General features: G+C 36.4%; 1 protein-coding gene across 8 annotated transcripts in view; it reads left to right on the top strand.

Moving 5' to 3' along the window:
- The first annotated feature begins 967 nt into the window (after nucleotides 1-967).
- The window catches only part of ZNF800 (zinc finger protein 800), a 93,476-nt gene continuing 77,676 nt past the window's right edge, over nucleotides 968-16,767 (top strand). For 4 of the 8 annotated variants that reach the window (XM_031939001.1, XM_031939003.1, XM_031939000.1 and 1 more), the window contains exons 1-3: nucleotides 968-1,499; nucleotides 2,172-2,293; nucleotides 7,838-7,933. In XM_031939001.1, coding sequence (XP_031794861.1) covers nucleotides 2,233-2,293; nucleotides 7,838-7,933 — 157 coding nt within the window. In that variant the 5' untranslated portion in view covers nucleotides 968-1,499; nucleotides 2,172-2,232. Of the gene's footprint in view, nucleotides 1,747-2,171; nucleotides 2,294-7,837; nucleotides 7,934-16,767 lie in introns of all 8 variants that reach the window. The other 4 variants (XM_031938997.1, XM_031938999.1, XM_031938996.1 and 1 more) reach the window with 4 other exon arrangements.

Raw genomic sequence — 16,767 nt, 5'->3', positions numbered from 1 at the left:
TGGAGAGAACCTAAATTCAGTTAACAAAACTTTTTGAGTTTGAAGGAAGTGTTGGCAGAATATTCAGATAGCTATCTACCAGTCAGTTGGAAATTAATATGGAACTGGAACTCTAGAAAGACGTTGGTGTTGGATATTGATTTGAGTCATCTGTAGAGAGTTGATAGGGAGTGGAAGGAGAGTCCTTTAACAGATTGCAGAATAAGGAAGCTAGCGATTATTAATTTGTGGGTTTTTTGTTTGGTTGGTTTCCAGAACTCGTGTAAGGGAAGTAGGTACTTAAATAAAATGTTTGAGTGACAACGTCATAGTAGTCAAGGGAGAAAGTGTCCTTTCCCCTCACATCCTAAAGATTTCTAGTTCATAATAGTAGGCTTTAATACTGATGCAAAACTTTAAACATGTATAAGTTGGCAAGATCTTCATGAGAAAAATTCATCAACGGTCATGCTGAAATTATGGTTAATTTCAGCTCATGCGCTCGTTTATGCGCTCGTTCTGTTTTCTATCTCAGCCCCTTCCTGCATTTTTCTTCTTTGGCAAGGAGCCGCCCAGACTCATTCATTTAACAAATACGTCTTCCTCGTCCTTTCTGTCAACTCAATTGTACTATGGATGGGGGGGAGGGAGAAACAGGTGGAGAAACAGTCTAGACAGCATCAGTGGGACGCTGGGAGGCTGCATCACTCCCTCCCTCCTCTTCACGGTCCAGTCTCGCCCTGGAGTGCTCCAACTACTGCGGCAGCCCAACTAACGCCAAGCTAGCCCTGCTCCTCCTCCTGCTGCTGGCTCCCTCCCTCCCTCGTCGCCAGCCCAGCTCACGCCCGCCGCCCGCCTGCCTGCCTGCCTGAAGCCCAACGAAACGTGGGTTCCACGCATGCGCCCTACGCCGCACTGCCCCGGGAGTGCCGGCCACCCTCCTACTCCCTCCTTCGTGCGCTTGTCACTTCCTGCCCTCTTCCCATCTCCGTCCGGGGTCAGCCGTCTGCCTCCGAGCTCCCTGTCGTCGGCTCCTGAGCCTCGGCTTTCCCCCTCCCCCACATCCCCCCTAGGCTATCTGCACCGCGACCGCGGCTGCCGCTCGTGTCTTCGTGAAGGGAGAGAGCGCTCGAGGGACAGCGACAGGCTGACTCAATAAAGTTCCCTCAAACAGCCCCCTCAAAAAAAGAAAAAGGGAAAAAAGAGAAGGCCCAAAGGGAGAGGAGAAATTCCCCGTCCCCGGCCCGGCCCCTCCCCTTTCCCAGAGGAAAGGCGAGCCCTGCAGGTGAAGGGGCTCTTGGCTCCCGCCGCTGCTGTCGCCGGGGGGCTCCCCGGCTCCCGCCGACTCCAGGCCGGGCCTCCGGAGGGGCGTCGGTCTGGGCGGTTCCCCTGTCAACTGCCGGCGCCCGCGCCCCCGCCCGCCGGCCGGCCCCACTGCGCGGAGGGACGTCGTGAGCTGCCGCCGCCGCCGCCGCCGCCGCCTCTGCTGCCGCCACGGCCCCGGCCCGCCGAGAGACGGGGTAAGCTGCGCCGGCCGCTTCCGCGTCGGCGGCGGGGATTCTTTGGGAGCGCAGCGCTTCGCGGCGCGGCCCGAGCGGGCGGGCGGGCGGGCTAGGGAGCGAGGCCCCGGCCCCCGCCCGCCTCCCGCCGCCGGGGTCGGCCAGGGGCTGCGCCAGGTGCCGGTCGTCGCCTCCCACGCCAGGCTGGCCCAGCGGCCACCCGCCCGGCCTGCCCGCCTGCTTTCTGCCCGCCACTCCCGGGAGTTGAGTAAGTTGGAGCTAGTTGAGTTGGGTTTTAAAATTAGCAATTGTATTTTTAACGTGACTTGTCGCCCGTCGCCGACTCCCCCCCCTCCCAGTCCCCGGAGCCATGCGCCTGAAGCGGGGGTTGCGGGCGGAGCGGAGACACCTTCTTGTCTTTGCCGAGGCTCCACGCCCGCTCGCCCGGCCCGGGCTTCCGTCCCTCCCTTCCTCCCTCGCTCCCCGGCAGGCGGGGGAGGCCCTTGCGCGCTGCCCCGCGGCGCCGGGGAGGGAGGGGGCTCCTTATCTTTGTGAGGATGGATGGAGCCCGTCTGTGGGGGCTGGGGGGGGGGAGCGGGAGCTGGAGGCACCGGGAAGTGGACCCGTCTGGAAAACGCAGCTGCAGCTCCCCGGGAGGCTAAGGGTGAGTGACTGGGCTTGTGCTTTTTTCAGCAGAAGAGCCGCAATGAGGAGCTTCGAACTGTAGAAGGAAAGTAGGTCGCACCCACTGAAAATGCCTCTAAGGGACAAGTGCTGTCAGACTGACCACCATCATCATGGATGCTGTGAACCAGGTATAGGCCATGCTTTCTTCTCCTAAGGCTTCCTTGACCCTTTTAGTGCACCTTCTCGGTCCATATCTTGCCTCCTCTCTCCTCCCCTTCCATCCTAGAAGTTTGCTTTAAATAGTAATAATTTGCTGCTGTGCGAAATAGCTGTGGAGTCCTAAGACTTGTGCAGAAGTCAGAGATTTCCCCTACTTGTTTCCTTAAAAAAAATATCCCAAGTGCCACATTAAATCATTTCCACAAGATCAGTCACTGAGTCCCTTTTCCTTTTCTTTCAAAGACAGCTTTGAGTAATTCCACATGCCCTTGTGAATGTTAAACCGAAAGAAAAAGAAGAAACTGCATTTGTCTTTTTGCAGATTGTTGCTTTTAGACTTCTTAAAAATCAAATAAATGTGATAAGTTTATGTGAAAGGAGAATAAGATATAGTCCTAGTTTCCTATAAGCTATGCTTTTAATAAAATGCTCTGGACTAGGCTAAATCCCAGGTTCTGTTAAATACAATTATTTTGTTTAAGAAATCCTCTTCTTTATCTAAATTTTAAAAAATCCATTTTTTGTATCCATTTAAGACGCCTAAGTATTCTTAGTCTATGTTCATCTGACAGAAGTTGGCTTTTTGATTCAACTTATGAACTAAGAGAATCAGTACTTTTAACAATCTACTGATGCCTTTTAGCTTCATTTTCACTTTTAAAAAGTTGATATCCAAAGTTGTTTGACACAGTTCTTAGATGTGAAGTTTCATTTATTTGTAGAGGTTTATGTATACAGCTTAAAATACCCCTGAATAAACATTTTAACTTTTTCAAAATAAAGACTTTTCTTCGTATGGGTAGTTGTACATGAATGTGCAGAAATGTACATACTCTTGGACTATAAATATTTTTCTCTTAAAAGTTTTTAGGAAAAAACGTAGTCAGATTCATTCATTTGTTCAGTAATTAAGTATACACAGTACTTTCTGAAGAGTTTGCTGGACCAATTGAGATCTTTAGATTTGGAGCATTTTGGGGGTGAGGGTAATATTTTAGCTACCTTAATGGCACCAAGTGTCATTACAATGCTATTCACTTAAATGGAATGGTATTTTTCTTTTTTTTTTTATACTTAGTAATGGGAAAGATTTTACTGTTTTGGGGAGCCCTGTTGTCAATTTCTGCTCATGAGAATGAGAACTAGGTTTCTTTTTTGTTTGTCACTTTACTACTACCACCACTTAGTCTTTAGCCATAAAACAACTAATTTGAGATTGGGAAATTAGTTTTCTGTATTCATGATTTAACTGAGCTTTAAGTGTCTTCTAAGGTTATAAACATTGTAATCCATATCCCAGCACCTAACACATCCTCAAGTTCCATTCATATTATATATTGTATGAATTAGAAATGATAGAATTTTAGAGTTGGGGCTTTGTAGTCTATCTAGTTCATTCTGTACCAGAACAAGAGTTTTCTCTCCAGCATACTAACAAATGGTCACCTAACCTTTGCTGGAATACCTCTAGGGAAAGAGAAGCCACCTTGTCCCAAAGCAGGCCATTCCACTTTTGCATAGCTCTGATCTTCAGGAATGTCTTTCCTTACACCAAAATATACCTCATAAATTGATCTCTTCTGCAACTTGTATACATTGCTTCTAGTTCTGTTCATTGGGACCAAGCAGTACAAGACTAGTCCCTATTGCTGATGATAATAGTTTTAAATAGTTGAAAATAGTTCTTAAGGCCCATCTAAGTCTTCTTTTCTCAAGGATAAACATCCCCAGTTCTTTCAACCATCTTCCTACTATGTGATCTTGAGGTCTTTTACCATTCTTTTAAGTTTATCAGTATTCTTTCTAGAATGTGATGCCTAGACTTCGACAGTCTATTATGTGTGTGTAGTAGGCCCTGGATGTTGTATCTTATATTGCAACCAACTCATATGGAGGTTAAGTCCACTAACTTTAACCTTCCACAACCTATAAAATTGATTTTTTTGAATCATATTGTAATATTTTACATTTAATTGCTTTTAAATTTTATTAGATTTGGCCCATTGTTCTAGCTTGTCAAAATATTTCTGAGTTTGACGGTGATACAATGTGTTAGCTATCCTCAACTTTGTTTCAGTAAAGATTTTGAAAAGCTTTGCCTTTAGTTCAATCATTGATAAAAATATTAAATAACAGAAGATCTAGCACAGATTCCTGGAATCTTCTAGTGGAGACATGCTACCAAGTTGACATCAGTGAGTCCAGACAGTTAACCAACTTAGAACTCATGTAATTGCACCAGTCCACATCTCTTTATCTAATCATAAAATAGCATGCGAGACTTTCAGATGCTTTGCTAAAATTCACATAAACTGAATCTACAGCATTCTTCTGATCTATCATCTATTAAACTCTAGCATAGAAATGAAATATTGTTAGTTTGGTATGACCTTTTCTTGGGAAAGCTTTTTGTGATCACTACTTCTTTTTGTTGATGTTAACTTATCATCTCTTTAGTAATATAGATTGGAATTTTCCTACAACTCCAAGTTAAGGACACTGGCCTTTAGTTTGTGGACTCCATTCTTTTTCTTATTTTGAAAGTTAGGATAACATTTTCTCTTACCTCATCCTGTGGACTCTTTTCTTATCTTCCATGATCTTTCAGTATTACAGAAATCACACTTGCTAGATCTTTTAGTTCCCTGGGGAAGAAAAAATTATAAAAAATATCAGAATAAAGCTTTTTAATTTTTGAAGTAGACAATACCAACATATTTAAGTCATGCTGAGCCCGTGTTTCAGTTTGTGTTTGAAGATAGTTCAAGGCCCTTCTCTAAATTGAAGCTGTTTTAAAAATTGAAAATATATTATTTTTCCAGATTACCTTTCATGTTTTAATAATTAAAATTTTTCATGAATTTGAGGATTTTTATGACAATATACAAAATTAACTTTAAATATTTTAGTATGAACCAGAACCTTTGATTATCTTTGAAAATTCGAGAAATTTCAGGAAATTGAAAAAACAACCTCATAGAAGCTTTGATATTACCTTTCATTGCTTTTCAGGTTAGACATTGTTTCTGTTGCTTTGTTTTTGCTAAAATTCTGAGCTTTTTTTTTTTTTTTTTTTTAATGTGAGGAAATTTTATATCAGTTAAGCAGAAGACTAGGTAGGATTAATTGTAATCCATTAGTAGTTATTTTAGGAGAAGGTGTTTTCTATGAAAATGATCTCCAAATTTCCCAAAGCTGATACATTCTTTAGTGTATTATAGTGGTAGTGTTCAGAAGAGGTCTTGGAATAATTAATGGCTGAAACATTTTGATTGAATTCTCCCAAAATGTTGTTCTCTAGAGGTTAACAAACACCCTAGTTTAATTTATAAGTCATCAGTGAAGCTATGGATTAGGACTGTATATTCTTAGACAGGGGTGTGGGCTAGGGTAAAGGTGGGAATAAATGTCTTAAGAGTAAAGAGGTTCTTTTAGACTTCTTAAGATAGATAGAACTTCATTGTGACATGGGGTGCCTCTGATTTCTGAAGACTGTTCCACCAGAAAGCTTTGTCTGACAGGTTTTACTAATCTCAAAAGGCTTTATTTTAAACAGAGGTCATTAGCAGGTTGGTCATCTTATGATTACTTTTACTGGCCACACAATTCATGAAACTATCTTTTGTGTGCAAAAAGGTTGCAATCTTTCTTAGTGTTTAGAGTATCCAAATAGATTAAATTATGCCTCTTTTGAAGTATTTAAGTAAAGTATGATTATGTTGCGAAGGACAAGGATCTTAGGATCCTTGATAAGGATAAGGAATAAAATAGCCCTGCAGTTGAAACTTGTTCTTATATGCTTCTATACCTGGAAGGATGAAACTCACGTCTTATGAATGAAGATAATACCATTATGAAAGTGGATTTTTTTGTGGGATAAAGTGGCTGGCATTGATCTAGATGAAGAGATAATATTTGAGTATATCTTTTGCTTTTCATGGAAGAGATACAATGCAATGGTGCATGAGAAAGGTTTGTGAGTGGCAGTAGACATTTTCACAAAACCGAGGGAGTTTTTCAACTGAGGGAGAAACTTTTTTCTTCTCTAGTGAGGATCCCATAGACATTCATGGATAGTATCTATGTATGCAGAATAACTCAAGAGTCTTTGGCCATATTATGTTTTGGTGTGATTGTGAGATGAGAGGAACAATTTTAGGATTGTAATAGTGAGTATGAACATGTTTTTGGGTTTGGATCTTTTGCTGTCCTGTGGGAGGAGAATTTATTATTTCTAAGGAATTACTAAAGATTTTAGGAATATGACTCCTTAATGGAGTTTTGTGTCCTAGGGATGAAGTACCAAGGAGTCGAAATCTCCCTTTTCTTTCCCTTTTGTTCTTTACTAAAATTGTTTCTATTTCCTTAGATTCTTTTCTAGAACCTTTTCCACTTATAGATATATCCTTGGAACATGCCCAATTCTTTAGAATTATATGGAATTTTTCTTTTCTTTTTTATACTTATTTCAATAATTGCTGCTTGTGAATATGGCAAAAAGATACAACTTCAATCTTTGAAAAACTTTATTGTTTTTATTTTTAGCTTTGTTTTATATGCTTGATCTTTAGTGTCCCTTTCCAATATAAAAGAGAGTATTTCGATCTTTGGTACTTGTCAACATATAGTAGCAAAGATGTGTTTATGTCAGGAGCTTGGAGAACTTGTATTATTTCTCTATTATTATTTTATCTTTGAAATGTTTAAGTTGGGAAATTTTTACTTTTTTAGAAGAATTGAATTGATTGTAGGTTCTTGTATCTGGTTTATCTTTCCTTTGATTACTGAGGATACTTTTGGTTTATATTAATTTCAGAACTTGTAGTTTATTAGGCAGTCAGAAATGGAATCAGTTCTGTTAGTTGGGATACTTAAAACTTTGTAAACTCAGATTCTGTGATAGTGGGTTCATCTCCTTTCTGAAGTTGTCCTACCCTGGTTAGCTTTGCAAACTTATTGGTGGTATCTTGTGGGTGGCAGTTGGAGTTTGGGACATGATGGGAAGTAGAAAATGAGATTGATGCTCATAATAAGTTTTTTGTCAGATACAGTTCATTTTCCACTATGTGCTTTGGTAAATAGTTTTAGAAGTACAAGTAACATCTATATATCCAACCTGGAGCTTTACAATTGTGTTTTACATAAGTGTTATGAAAAGTATACCAGATAACCTTGAGAGTCAGTGATTTAAGACTTATTTAGTATGGTACGATTTAAATTAAACAGAATTACTAATAGCATTTCATTTTCTAGAGAAATATAAGTAGAAAGTAGATTTTTGTTTTTGAATTTAATTCCTATTCTAAGTATCATTTTTGTTAAGAAGAGTACTTAGTCATGCTATGTTGGTTTTTGTCTTAGAAAGATCATGGTGTAATATGCATTAAAATATTTTGTATTATAATTACATATATTTGTTGAGAATCTAAAACATTGTTATATTTCAGTTGCAATATGTAAATAATATTAATTTTTTTATGGGGATGGGGTGGGTATTAATATCTTTTATACAGTGTATATTCTGGAACCTGGAGATCCTCCTTTGTTACAGCAACCACTGCAGACTTCCAAATCTGGCATTCAACAAATTATTGAATGCTTTCGATCAGGTATGAATATTTGCTTTGTTTCAGGTTTTGTTTTTTGACATTTGTGTAGGAGGCAGAAAAAAAAAATCTGTAAAAACTTAGAAACATAACTTTCTTAAAAGTCAAAATTTAAGGGGATTTGTTCACTAGAAATTAGCTTTTCTTCTGTTCTGCTTTTATTTAGAACAGTATAGTCTTATGTTTTCCAGTAGAAGATGTTTGTTTGGTATCTTAATACAGTTTAGCTTTTCATTATAGGTAATGTTACTGACAAATATGAATGTATATATGCCTGAAAGACTGGGCTGATACTTAGTATTCTTTGGGATTACATAATTGAAAAATCTTGTAATTATTGAAAAGAATTTTCAGTTCTTCATTTTTATAATTTTTATAAAAGTTACAAAGAAAAAGGAGTTTACTTGAGGCTGTTCATTTTGCATTGGTGATGCTCTTTGTGCGTGCTCATTTATGGATTTTATTCCTTAGAATCTTTATCTTGAGTCTCTAGATCATTTATTTAGCAAGTATTTATTAAGTGCCCATTATCACCAAGCCTTGAGGATATAAAGATGAAATTGAAACAGTCAAGTATTTTACATTTCTATAGTGGGAGATAACTTGCATAAATATAAGTATATATAAAAGAAATAACAGATAATCTTTTGGGGGCAGGCATGAGCAGCTGGGGTGGATCTGGAAAAACCTTAAGCTTTCATAGGAAGTTTGACAGTAAACCCTAGCTTTTAGGAGTCAAATATAGTCAAGTATTTAGTATCTACTAGCTTACTCTCATCTTACAAATCTAACTTGTATTACATTCTGTACCTTACAGGGATTATGCTCTATGTTAATGATTTGTGGATCAAACCTGGTTAAACACATAATGTTAAAATGAATCTTTAAATATTAAGTATTTGAACACTGGTCCATTTATTTAGGATGATTGAAACATAAGAAACTTCTTGTACATAAGGTGTCCAGATTTCATAATAGGATTTTCTTTTAACTACCTGAAATATGAAACATGCAATCTAGTCTTTAACTTGTTAGCTGTGCCGTGGAAATAATGCAGGGGATAATGAGACTTCTTCATCTATAATTTTCTTAACCATTGTCTTCATCTATAATTTTCTTAATTATTTTCTTCTCAATTCTAAATGAGCAAGTAAGGTCATTTTATACTGATTGTATTCTTTGTGTCATTTGTTCAAAGGGTATAAAATAGATTTTTAAAATTAACTCATACTTGAAATCCTGTTATAGATACCTTTACTAAGAAGCTTTAGAAGTACCATTCCTTTTTCTCTCTTGAAACAATTTCAACATGAGAAAATTATTGTCATCTTGGTATACTCTATATGTGTGTATATCTCTATATTTATATACACACCCATTTTTTTTTTTTATGCATGCGGTCAGCCAGGGACTATCTAAAGATGACAGACTAAGGAGCAAATAATTTATAATAAGTTTCTTATTCATGAGTTGACTTCCCCCTACCTCCAACCTGTAGTTTAAACTTCTGAGTTATTATTTCTCTTATTGTTAATTTAGTTTTGATTAGGCCAGTATTTAAAATGCTGAATACTGTTACTTGCATTCTTTAGCACATATCATTTACCATTAGGTGTTTCAGAGTTAGGCTATGTGGTAAGAAAATTGAATTTGGGTTAGAAAGAACCTATTAGTTATATTAATAGATTAATTCACAAATAAGAATAATTGCTTACACTTGTATAGTATTTTAATGTTTGCAGAGTGCATTTTTTTTGCCATAATTCTGTGAGGTAGTGCAAGAATTGTGATCTCCATTTTATAGATGACATATTGACACTGAAAAGTTAAGTGCTTTGCCTATGGTCACACTGTTTATAAATGTCTGAGGTGATTTTAAATCCAAGTTTCTCAACTCCAGATTAATACCTTTTTTTTAATGCTATGTCATATTCTTTCAGAAAGGTAATTGAACTGAGGACTGAAGCTTTCTAGAGCTGTAAGGCATAATATGTCATTAAACTTTTTTTTCCTTTTGGTTTTCTTGGAAGTTTATCCTTTAAATGCAGTTTAATTTGCATGCATTTTAGTGTAAACATTTTTTGTCAATATTTCTGTGAAATAGAAAAATTTAAAAAGGTCTTCTGTATTTCTTGATTTTTGAGAGACTATGCTTCCTGATGTTTTACATGTTTTTTATAGCTATATATCTATGTTTGTATGGGAGCACAGGAGAGCAAATGCAGTTTAAATTTATGAATATTTACAAGGGTATAGCTAGAAATTAGGGAATCCAAAGTGAAAATCACTGAACATTCCTTTTGATCTCCAAAACTGGCAGCATGACCTCCTTTTTTAAAATAATCTTTAGTACCTTTTTCCAGATGTTACCACTTTTTTTTTTTTTGGGGGGGGCCTTGGAGGACTTTGCTTCCTCTATGTTAATTTGGTTTGGGTTCTCTTTAACCCTACCCCTTGTCTTTAATAGTCTAATAGTTATTATTGAAGTCTTATTTTTCACCTTCTTTCTTTCATCTCTTCCCAAACCTAGGTGCCTGCTTCGTATGCCTTTCTCTTATTGGACTTTGTCCTCTACATTTGGACGATCCCAACCTTTTTTAAAGGAATGACCTAGTGGTGTCATGTTTCTTGAACAGAGTGAAAGATGGCTATTCCAGTGGAACATGTTCTAGCCCAGGGATTCTTAACTTTTTTTGTGTGTCATCAATTCCTTTGGTAGTTTGGTGAAGGTTTGCTGACACCATCTCCTCCCTCCAAAATAATGTTTTTAAATGAATAAAATAAAATGCATAGGATTACAAAAGGAAGCAGTTATATTGAAACATTTATCAAAATATTAAAAAGGAATTTGCTAGATTAAAAATTCTTGTGCTGACTAGTCAGGGTCCTGGAATTCCTGTCTTCCCAACCCTTTTATACCTCTTATTTTGCGTCTTCTTGTACACAGCAGCTATTATTAGAACCTTAACCTTGGATAGCATACTTACTATTCTAGTCAGGTTAACATCTTTTATCTTGAATCTCATTTCTTTGCACTCATACATGCTTGCTAATCTAGGAGTATTTTGGCATTGGTACCTCCTCTTATTTGAGATGAAATTGATTTAATTTCAGGATTTCCCACTCTTGAATTCTGTTTTTGCTGTTTTAACTTATTGATTGTTTTTGATTGACCTACAGTTTTACTCAGCTTTTTGACTGCTATCGCTAGCTTTTAATATTTCACTAATTTTTGGACCTCCATTATTTAGGTACTTTGTTATTGTCTCACTGGCTTTTGACTCACTGTTCTCTCTTGAATGTTGGTTCTTGCCTACTCGCTGATGTTTGAATATTGGTGTCTGATAACTGGTTCACTATTTCATCCGATTCTCTATGAATTTTTTGAGTAAGGGATGTTCCTTTTACTTATTTCTATGCTTTGTTTCATGGCAAATTTTGCTTTTCTGGGCTGGTTTTCCAAGTTTGTATCTGTGAAATTCCATAGCCTTAGCATGATCTCATGCCTATTCCCATAACTGCCTTTAAAAGTATTTTTTAAATTATAAAATTAACTTTTGAACATCAAAAAACCAGCTTGTGTAGTAACTATTTACATTTTAGATAAGTTCATCAAATATTATACCTGTTTTTCAGTGACTTTTAATTTCTCATCATATTTGTATTTTTATTCTCTTCCATTAAAGCTTAGCTATAGTTAATGCTAATAATATTTATCTGGGTCTGCTTTTTTGCTTTGCATTATTATTTCATTAATGTATTTCTCGATTTCTATGTATTCTTCATATTTGTTAATATTAATTGTCATGGTATTCCATGATGACATTCCACAAATTATTTAGCCATCACATTGCTATTGGATATTTAGATATAATTTCCTTTTAAGCAATATTTTTTTCCACTTTAAACTTTATTTAAAATATGTTTTATAAATTTTTAAGCATAACATTTCCTCCCCCCCCCCCCCCCCCCAAATCTCATACCAAAGTTTTTGGAGGTTTAATCAGAATTGGGTTGGACTGAACCTCCCCTTTTAGTCGGTGAGACTTTGTTGTTTACAAAGTACTTTCCTTTTGACAACCTTGTGAAATAAGTGATAGAAGTATTACTATCTTTATTATACAGATAAAGAAGCTGAGACATTAGTAAGTTAAGTGATTTGTCCAAGATTATGTGAGAAATAATTATCAGTCCCTTGATCAGTTCTCTCCCAGGTAATTTCTTCTGCACTAATCACTTTCTCCTTTTCTCCCCATCTTGACTACTTGATAACTCCATTTATCTTTACATTGTCCTCTCTCTTAAATCCTTTGCTCCCTTATCATATCCCTATTTTAGCCTTGAACCTCTCCCAACATTTGTACTTTTCCACAAGTGATGTTGAACAGAGATGGAGAAAATCACCATTCTGACTTGGTCTGCTACAAATTTGTGTTACATAAATGCCAACTTGGCCCTCACTGCTACTAGGTAAACCTATGTAATATCTCTCTTAACTCATTCTCTTTACACAGGTTCTTTCAATCTTATTATCCCTTCCTTAAGCCTTCCATTATTCCCTCTTCTCTCACTCTCTCAGCTGAGAATCTTATCTCTTATTTTACAGAAAAAATTGAGGCTATTTGTTATGAACTCCTTCTACTCCTATCCTATTCACATGTCTTCTGATACTCTCCTCTATCACCCCTGTCTCATATGGTGATATGGTCTTTTTTTTTTTTTTTAATCAAAGTTAAATCTTTTCTTTGTTCAATTGATCTATTCCATCCCATCTCCTTTAACATTGTCCTATCATCTCATCCCCACTATTTTACTTACTTCCAATCTCTTCCTGTCTAATCATTTCCTGCTTTCTGTATACCTGCTCATGTCTTTCCTATCCTGAAAAAACTCCCACTTGTCCCTTCTACCCTCACAATTATTTTACATCCCTTTTGTCCTTTATAGCTAAGCTCTTTCAAAAGACTGTCAACAATAGGTGCCTCCTCTTTCTCTCTTCTTACTCTGAATGCCTTATAATCCAACTTCTGACCTTTTCATTCCACTGAAATTGCTCTCTCCAAAATTACTAATGATCTCTTAATTACCATTTAATGACCTTTATTCAATCCTTATTCTTTTGGATTTCTGTTAACACTGTTTATTATTCCTCTTTGATATTTTCTTCTTTCTAGATTTTTAGGACACCATTCTCTCCCTATTCTCCTCCTACCTCTATGATCATTCTGTTCCTATACTGGGTCCCTCTCTGGATCATATCCTCTAATTATAGTTGTCTCTCCGCATTCTTTTCTAGGCCCTTTTCTCTTCTTCTATACCACTTACTTAGGGATTTCATCAGCTTCCATCGATTTAATTACTGTCTTTATGCTGATGATTTTCAAATCTACTTATCTTTCCCCAGTCTCTTTGCTGAACTCCAATCTTGTGTCTCTACATGTTTTTCAGACATCTTACCTGATGTCCAGTAGATATTTTAAACCCAATATGTCGAAACAGATCTCATTATCTTATCCCTTAAATTTTCTCCCTTTCCTACATTCCATGTTTACTTTAGAGTGTTAGACTGTCTTACCAGTCCCTCAGACTTGCAATCTAGGAGTCATCCTGGATTCTTATCACTGTGTCTCACCATGTTCAGTCTATTGCCAAGGTCTGTTGATTTCACCTTTGCAGCATGCCTCCTTCTCTCCTCTGACACTGCCACCATTCTGGTGCAGGCTTTTATTGCCTTAAGTCTGTCTTATTTGTCACAGCCTTATTTGTCCACAGTGTGGAAAACCACACATTTGGATCTTATGGATTTGCTTGCCTCAAGTCTTTCCCCACTTCAAACCATTTTCCCTTCACTAAAGCACAGGTCTGATCATCCTTCTCCCTCACCCTTCCCCTCCTACATACACACAGCAAATTTCAATGGCTTCTTGTTGTGTCAAGGGGCAAATACAAATTGTTCTGTTTCACATTCAAAATCCTCCATAACCCAGTCTCCTCCTACATTTTCAGTCTTTTTATTTCTCTGCTACAGCCTTTTCAGTATATTGACACCAACGTCTTGAGTGGTTTACAAACAAGACATTACTTCTCTTGATTCGAAGCATTTTGTTGGCCTGTTCCTCATATGTAAAATGTTTTAGCTCTTCTGCTCTAAATATTGATACTTTGAATTCCACCTAAAATCTCATTTTCTAGAGGAAGCCTTCTGCAACCCCTCATAAAATCAGTGCCTTCCCTCATTATTTATTCTGTATATTTCTTGTTTTAGTTTACATATTGGCTTTCTCATTATATTTTAAGCTCTTTGATGGTAGAAGTTGCCCTTTGCCTTTTAAAAAAATTCTCAGTGTTTAACACAGTGCCTGGGACATAATAGACCTTTAATAAATATTGGTTGATTGAAATTCAGGCATTCTTGTATCAAATCTTTTTTATGTACATTGTACATAAGAGCCTGTTGTAATAGTCCAAATGGGAAGTAATGAGGCATAATCTAAGTTGTGGCTATGTGAATGGAGAATGTCTGACTTGAAAGTCAGACATTGAGGAGTTAGAAGTCACAAAGTTTGTCAACTGCATAGATAATGTGGAATGAGGGAGAATGAGAGAGCAGGGATAACTCAGAAGTTGTGAACTTGGTAGACTGAAAGGATGTTAGTGTTTCTTACAGAAATTGGGAATTTCAGAAAAATGATGAGTTAGGGAGAAAGATAATGAGTTCTGTTTTAAGCATTTTGAGTTTGAAACATTTATGATAGATATTCTAGATCATATATGTAGATTTGTATTTTGTTCTGATATTTGTCCTTTGGTGTTTATTCATGCATGTCTTTCCCTTATTAGGTTATTTGGCATTTTCAAAAAAGGTCTGTACTGTAGTTATCACAGTACCCTATGGTAGGTGCTTATCATATGTTGGTTGAATTTAATTGAGTTTTGGAATAAAAAGTTGTCTCTAGTTTGCCCTATGTTCAGTTTTAAATAAAATCTTTAGGGTTGAAGTGTTGCTATAAACTCATTTAGATATTTAATTAAGGAATCCTTTGACTTCTCTTGTGTTTATGTAATCAGCTTTTTGTATAGGCATGACATATAGATGATTATCGCACTTAAAATCATCTAGATTTCATCATAGAACTCTAGATTTCTAAAAGTTGAACTATCTAAAAGGAACCTTCCTGGAAAGTAGGCATATAGTATCCAAATTCAGAAAGAACTTTGTTTAGTGTCCTGTGAAGCCTCTTGATTTAACTAGAAGGGTTTCCCCAGGTCTAGGAAAGAAGTTTTTTGATATATTAAGATCTCTGGAGTTGGATGTTACGCTTATTAACTGTTTTGTAGTCTATTAACCAATTAAAAAAAACAAAACTTGAGATAACCAACATTTCACGTCTTCTCCCTATTCTTTCTGCTGAACCATATTGTTTTATCCCCAGTTCCTGAAGTGCTCAATAATTAAATGTCATATAAAATTGATAACATTTTTAATTTTAAAAAAATTACATAAATTTCCCACTTATAAAGTCCTATTTCATTGCCTCATTGTGATTTAGAGGTAATCTTGGATTCTCAAAGACTCTTAATATGTCTTAACAAGTTGAAAAGGTTAAATGAATTCTGGTTACTAAGAGGCAGTGGAAACCTGTTTTACCTTAGACTCTTGTAGGGGCAGTATGATATAGAGAAAAGAGCACTGAATTTGGATTCAAAAGACATGGGTTTATTCCTGACTGCTGCTGATTTAAATATCCTTGGGCAAGTCACAGCCTCTCTGGGTTTTGGGTTAGAAGATTTCTAAACTGTAGGGTATAGATTTATAAACTGATGTTTGCCATTGTCATTACTTTAAGTTGGGGTTTGCAGATTCAACTTTCAAGAGGTTTTCATCACTTTAAAGAATAGAACCTGCTGTTAGAATAAGCAGGCATAAGAAAGTTATGACCATGTGGTCTGAAGCAGTAAGATTTATGCTGTAGGTGTGTACTTTAATTGAGATATTGCTAAAACTGCTTTTTCTTTATCTAAAGACAAAAATAGCATTTTAAAACATCAGAACAAAAACTTGGACATTAAATTTATATGTAAAGTACGGATTCTTGATCTTTTTTGTGTCAAGGACCCATTTGGTAGTCTGATGACCCTTTTATGGAATAATGTTGTTAAGTGTTTACAATAAAATACACAAAATTACATACAAACCAATTATATTGAAATAGTTTTTAATATGCATGTATGTACATATACAAAACCCTGCTAATATGTATATTAATATATATGCCTCTATACGTGTGTATGTGTGTGTGTGTATATATGTATATAATATATATATTGTCTTTTTTCCTTTCCTTTTTAAAATATTTCACCTTTCAAAGGTATAACTATATATATTTATAATTTATAAAGTACAAAAATTCACAAGAACCCCAATTAAAGGATTATACCTTTGAAATCAACTTTTAAAGAAAAGAAAGGCTTTACTATAATCTTTCATTTTAAATCTTAATTCAGAGGGCTTAGGTTACAATAATATTGGTAATTCATTTAATCAAATTCACGTCAATTTGCTAGTTTTCATTTATCAGTCTTCATCTGCTATCATTCTAATATACCTTCCAGGTTCTTAAGCTGGGGTTCAGGGAGCAATTGATTAAAAAAGAATTATCTTTATTTAAGTATAGTTGGTTTCCTTTGTATTACTATGTATTTTATTTTTTACATATCAAAAAGGGTTCACAGGTTTACCTGACTGCCAAAAAGATCCATGAAAAAAAAAAGATTAGAAATCTCTGCTAATGAATAGTCTTCTCTGACTTTTCCTACTGTTCATTTAATCAGAAAAA

Source organism: Sarcophilus harrisii, chromosome 5, assembly GCF_902635505.1.
Source record: "Sarcophilus harrisii chromosome 5, mSarHar1.11, whole genome shotgun sequence".
Classification (NCBI taxonomy): Eukaryota; Metazoa; Chordata; class Mammalia; order Dasyuromorphia; family Dasyuridae; genus Sarcophilus; species Sarcophilus harrisii.
Note: the sequence above shows the minus strand (reverse complement) of the source record. Positions and strands in the feature narration are given on the sequence as shown.